The sequence below is a fragment of the Dryobates pubescens genome, chromosome 11, assembly GCF_014839835.1.
Source record: "Dryobates pubescens isolate bDryPub1 chromosome 11, bDryPub1.pri, whole genome shotgun sequence".
In the NCBI taxonomy this organism is placed as follows: domain Eukaryota; kingdom Metazoa; phylum Chordata; class Aves; order Piciformes; family Picidae; genus Dryobates; species Dryobates pubescens.
Genome location: NC_071622.1, coordinates 1328683 through 1334682, shown reverse-complemented (window position 1 = coordinate 1334682; position 6000 = coordinate 1328683). Strand labels below are relative to the sequence as shown.

General features: G+C 61.1%; 1 protein-coding gene across 2 annotated transcripts in view; it reads right to left on the bottom strand.

The window, feature by feature from the left end:
- Window positions 1–331: 331 nt before the first annotated feature.
- NOS1AP (nitric oxide synthase 1 adaptor protein) overlaps window positions 332–6000 on the bottom strand; it is a 51742-nt gene continuing 46073 nt past the window's right edge. For both annotated transcript variants that reach the window (XM_054165283.1, XM_054165284.1), the window contains exons 7-10: window positions 5054–5193; window positions 3922–4089; window positions 1375–1540; window positions 332–755 (exon numbers count right to left, since the gene is read on the bottom strand). In XM_054165283.1, the coding sequence (XP_054021258.1) occupies window positions 349–755; window positions 1375–1540; window positions 3922–4089; window positions 5054–5193 (881 nt within the window). In that variant the 3' untranslated portion in view covers window positions 332–348. The remainder of the gene's footprint in view (window positions 756–1374; window positions 1541–3921; window positions 4090–5053; window positions 5194–6000) is intronic.

Here is a 6000-nt window from a genome sequence, read left to right as displayed (position 1 = left end):
CTTCTGCCTGACCTCCAAGCTCAGCTCTGAGGGGAAGGGGCCCCGGGAGGTAGCAGAGGCTCTCAGCTCACCGCCCGGTGCCAAGCAGGGGCCCTCCAGCTCAGCACGGAAGCCCATGCGCCCTGGCACACGGCACGCCCGGTGCACCCCCTTGGCACGGCTCCCTCCTCACCTCCTCACACCTGCCGGCCGTGCGCTGGAAGCCTCCTGCTCCCTCCGGGCTGTCCTGCTTCCTCCTCTCCCCTCCCTCCGGGCCGTCCTGTCCCCGTCAAGAGCAAGGGGCGGCCGCCAGGCTCCGCCCTAGCTCCGGTGGGCGCCAGCCGCCCCCTGCCGCCTCCTGCCCCAGCCCTACACCGCGATCTCGTCCTCCAGGCTGTCGCCAAGGTCCTGCCTGGGCTGGACGTGGAGCAGGCGGGGGGGCTCCTCCTGGGACCAGGAGTCGCGCTCCTCGCTCTCGTCCGTGTTGGACTCGTACTCGGAGGCGATCCCCGACTCGCGGAACTTGATGAGCTCCAGGCTGCCCAGCGCCGGCTCCGCGCCGGCCGGCCCCGACTCCGGCAGGAAGCGGTAGCGCTCCAGCTTCACCAGGCTGCACTCGTTCCTACCTATGGGGCTGCCCAGGCCGCCGGCGAAGCCCGAGCCGGGGCCCAGCGCCGGCGGGTGGGCGTCCTCCGGCTGCGGGGTGGTCGGGTCGCAGAGGACGGGCAGGGCGTTGGAGCGGAAGGTGATCTCCAGCAGACTGTCCTGGGAGCCCGCTGCAAGAGAGGGGCAGGGCTGAGAGGCTGGCAGTGCCACGGACGGCCGCCAGCCGGCCCCGGCAGCACGCTCTGGGGCCGCTCGGGCGCCAGGCTCCCCACTGCCGCTGTTCCCAGAGGGGCTGCTCTGATGTGGGCTGCTGCTGGGTCTGCAGGAGAGAAGTTATCCATCTCCCACGCTCCAGCTCCTGCAGGCAAGCTGATGGCCACAGCTACTGAAGAGGAAGGTCACAGAACCGTCACAGGATGTCAGGGGCTGGAAGGGACCTCGGGAGACCATCCAGTCCAACCCCCCTGCCAAAGCAGGAGCACCTAGAGCAGGTCACACTGGAATGGGCTCTGGGGGAAAGTAAGGAGCTGGCCTCGAGTGTGCAGCCAGGGGGGAAAGCAGACATAGAGCTGATGGAGGTATGTGACTCCTGTTCAAACAGCCCTCCCCATGCACCTCCCCATGCTGCGTGCAAGCACCCTGCTGCACACAGACAAAGCCAGGCCAGCAGGGCACTAATATTCCCCTCCACAACCCCCCTGCAAGGGCACAAAAAGAGGAACACCCACGTGGATGTCCCTCACAGGCCCAGCTAGCTGTGAGGGGAAAGGAAGGGGCAGGAGTGCTTACTGGTGTTGTTCCCTGCCAGCTTCAGCTCCAGCTCCTGCACCTGCTTGACCAGGAGGGAGATGTGCTGCAGCAAGTCCTTGTTCTGGAGCAGCAGCTGGTGCACACGAGCCTGGGCCTCCAGCCGTGCTGCTGCCTCTGCAGCCAGCTGGTCCTTCAGCAAGTGCACCTGTGTGACAGGAGAGACTGGTGAGGGCCTGGGAGATCAGAGAGTCATAGCATTGGCAGGGCTGGAAGGGACCTCAAGGCTCAGCCAGTCCCAACCCCCTGCCATGGCCAGGGACACCTCACACCACAGCAGGTTGCTCACAGCCACCTCCAGCCTGGCTGCAAACACCTCCAGGCAGGAGGCTTCCACCACCTCCCTGGGCAACCTGTGCCAGGCTCTCACCACCCTCCTGGGCAACAACTTCTTCCTCACAGCCAATCTCAATCTCCCCACTTCTAGTTTTGCTCCATCCCCCCAGTCCTATCCTGCCCTGACACCCTCAAAAGTCCCTCCCCAGCTTTCTTGGAGCCCCCTGCAGATCCTGGAAGGCCACAATGAGGTCTCCTGGGAGCCTTCTCCTCTCCAGACTGAACAGCCCCAACTCCCTCAGTCTGTCCTCACAGGAGAGGTGCTCCAGCCCTCTGCTCATCCTGCTGCCTCACTCCAGCTTTCCCTGCTCCTCTACCAGTGCTCACTAGCATCCTACCAAGTGACCTGATGAAGAGCCCCCTGTGGTTACACCCCAGCTGTGCTGGGGAGAGCAGGGACAGGTGGCAGTGCCAGCCCAGGGCATGCTCAGTGCATGGTGCCCATGCCTCTCTGGTGGACAAATGGAGATGACAGTGATGGGACCATTGGTGCATACCATGAATGCAGGAGGAAAGGGCAGCCCAAGAGGAAGCCAGGGGGGTCACAGGATCAGAGGATGTCAGGGGTTGGGAGGGACCTCCAGAGACCACTGAGTCCAATCCCCCTGCCAGAGCAGGACCATGGAATCCATCACAGGTTGCAGAGGAAGATGCAAGCAGAGCCTAAATACTATGCCTTGCAGAGGTGCAATGGCTTGTGCCTCAAGACCCAGGAATGACTCCTGGCCTTAACTGAAGAGTAAAAAACTTCCACAGGTGTCTGGATGTGCCTTGCAAAAGCTTCTCCCTGCTCAGCAAGGGAAATAAATGGCAGCTGCAGCCTCAGCCAAGCAATTGGAGGCTGAGATAATGACAGGGTGGTCGCCATGGCACTGATCTTGTCAGCAGGGTGGATCTCACAGCCTTGCTAAGAAGGAATTAAGCCTGTGCCCATCAGCACAGCTTCAGAGGCAGACTCAGTGCTTTGGGGAGGAAGATGACACTGACAGCAGTGCAGATGTGATGCATGCAGTCACCTGAAATGCATTTGAGGCAAGACCTGGCTTGTCATTCGCCCACTCCAGCCACAGAAGCTCCACAGGGGGAGTGCTGAAGGGGTTAGAGAGCAGCTCAGAGACAGCTCCTACAAGAAGAGCCACCCTGGGGTGGGCAGGGGCCCTGAGTATGGTGTTAGCCCTTCAGAGAGTTGGGGATGAGCCCTCAGGAGCCAGCCAAGAAATGGCCTTAGACTGTGTGGTTTGTGTTGTGGTTGCTTTGTTGTTGTTGGTTTGTTGGGGGGGGGTTGGGTGGGGGTGGGGGTGTGGGGGGGGTGTTATTCTTTGTTTCATTGATTGGTTTGGGTTTGCCTTTGGGTTTTTTTTGATGTGGAATTAGGAAGGGGGAAAAAAAGCTCCTGCAAGGCACTACAGGTACACTGGGAACAACCACAAGTGAGCAGTCCCTGCCATATGGCTTTGCCTGGCAAGATTTGCCTGTCCCAGCACTCTGCCTGGGCACACATAAAAGATTACCTGGGGCTGCAAGTGCCTTGGCCAGAGGGCAAAGCAGCTTCTCAAGTCCCTGACCCAAGAAGGCACAAAGGCTCTTGGGGCTGCAGCTCAGCCACAAGGACCAGGACTGACTTGTCTGATGTGAGAGGAGGAAAGCTGCAGGGAAGCCCAGGGGGGCTGCTGGAGTCAATCACTCAGGCCAGGAACAAAGTCAGGCAATTGCAGAGAGTTCTGCAGGGGGTCAGGCAACAAGGAAAGCTAAGGCAGCAGGTTGGATAAAGCAACCACAGCTGCTTAAATGAGAAAGAGCTACATGGAGAAGGAGATGCCAAGTGCACAGCCCAGGCAGCAGTCCCACAGGGCTAACACTGAGGCCAGGCACTGGCAAGCAGACAAGGACCAAAGCACCAAGAAATCTGGTGGTGTGCAGACCTAAGCACTTCAACTCCTGTGATGAGCCAGGGCAAATGGCCACTCCTGTCACCCTGACACACAGCCCAGGGGATGCTCCCCTCCCATCCTGTGCCCCAGCTTCTCCCACACCCACCCCCTGAGCACCTCCTCCTGCAGGCAGCCTGCCCACCCCATGGAGCTGCCTGCCTTCAACACTGCCTCCAGGCAGGAGGTACTCCAGTGGCACCGAGGCCCTGGTAGGGTGCCCCAGACCTGCTGCTGCCCCCAGGAATGAGCCCAGAAGGACAACCTGAGCCACAGCCACTTGTGTCTGCTGCTGCTGCTGCTGCAGGAGCTGCTGGAGAAGCTGCATTTGGTGGTGGGCAGAGAGGGGCGTCCCCAGCTCGGGCAGCTGGGCAGATGAGGGCAGAAGCATCTTGGGTGAGGCTGTCAGGATGTCTTCAGCGTGGAGGCAGCCCTGCAAAACACCAGCGTGGAGGGAGTGAGATCTGAGCCTCTGGCTACGCAGAGCCGCCAGACACAGCGGGGCTGGGGCCCAGGGCAGCCTCCCAAAACACCCAGGAGAGGAGCTGCTGCCTTCAAAGCCAGCAGCACTTTGCCAGGGCTGCTGAAAAACTCTGGAAACATCGGTTTCAGTTGTGACAACAGCTGAGGAGCTGCTGTGGAAAACTCCCCAGGCAAAGGCTGATGCTTCCCCTGGGAATTTCCACTGCATTAAAATAATACAGGGGTTTAGGGGTTTTTTGGTGTGTGTGGTGGGGGGGTAGGGGGAAAAAATGCCTAACAGCTCTGTCCCAGAGACTTTCCACGTGGCTGCACATGCATGAGCCTCAGCACGGCGCTGGCTGGGAGCTCCCCCGGCCCCGAGCCAAAGGGCAGCCCTGCGGCGGCAGATGGCTTTGATCCTGGGAATCACAGACTCAGCCAGGCTGGGAGAGACTGCAAGATCACCAATCCAACCAACCAGCCACCCCTCACTAATCAGCCAGCCCACGGCACTGAGTGCCTCACCCAGGCTGCTCTTAAACACCTCCAGGGACCTCGACCCCACCCCCTCCCTGGGCAGCCCATTCCAAAGGGCAATTCTCTGTCTGGGAAGGACTTCTTGCTAAGATCAAGCCTAAACCTCCCCTGGCACAGCTTGAGACTGTGTCCTCTTGTTCTGGTGCTGCTTGCCTGGGAGAAGAGACCAACCCCCACCTGGCTCCAACCTCCCTTCAGGGAGTTGTAGAGAGCAAGAAGGTCTCCCCTGAGCCTCCTCTTCTGCAGGCTAAGCAACCCCAGCTCCCTCAGCCTCTCCTCACAGGGCTGTGCTAATCCCTCCTGCTGCCCCAGCCCCTCAGGGCATGCACAGAGCTGTGCCCCAAGCCAAGAGTGGAGGGCAGGGACCCGCACACCTTGGCATCACAGTAGGCACTTGCCTCCTTGCCCACGGCGTCCAGGTCGGTCACCCCCCGGCTGAAGTCGAGGATGTCGGCTCCGGGCAGCGGCAGCTCCACGGCGTCGATGTCTGTCTCCTCTGCCGAGGCCGCCGCCCGCTCCCCGCCCGGCAGGCGGCAGGCTGCAGGAGGATCACAGCCCACAGGATGTCAGGGGGTGGAAGGGACCTCCCGAGGTCATCCAGTCCAACCCCCTGCCAGAGCAGGAGCAGAGAACCCAGCACAGGTCACACAGAACACATCCAGATGGGGCTGGGAAGGCTCCAGGGAAGGAGACTCCACAACCTCTCTGGGCAGCCTGCTCCAGGGCTCTGGGACCCTCCCAGGGCAGAAGTTCCTCCTCATGCTGAGCTGGAACCTCCTGTGCTGGAGTTTCCATCCACTGCCCCTTGTCCTATCCCAGGGAGCAAGTGAGCAGAGCCTGTCCCCTCCCTCCTGACCCCCAGCCCTCAGCTATTGATAGCCATTGATCAGATCCCTCTCAGTCTTCTCCCTACTACAAACCCCCAGGGCTCTCAGCCTCTCCTCCCCAGGCAGTGCTGCAGTCCCTTCAGCATCCTGGCAGCCCTCTCTTGGACTCTCCCCAGCAGATCCCTGCAGGGCAGGCAGCCCTCACACCACAAGTGGCATCCCGATGGGCACTGATGGTGTTTGACTAACCTCTTGTAAAACTTCCTTTTCCCCTCCAACACTGCTGCCAGCTGCCCAGGACCCTGCAGAGCCTGGGGTGATGGGAGTGGACCAGCAGCATCCCTGCATCGTTTGCCCATGGGGCTGAGGAGTGAGGAGGAGAGCTCTGAAGGCTGCTTGCAGCCCTGGGAGCTGGCTGCAAGATCCCGAGCATGGCTTGGTACAGGCAGGGAACTGCAGAGCTGGTGGTGGACTGTGAGCTGGGTGCCTGGCAGAGAGCTGGCCCCAGCCCCAGCGGC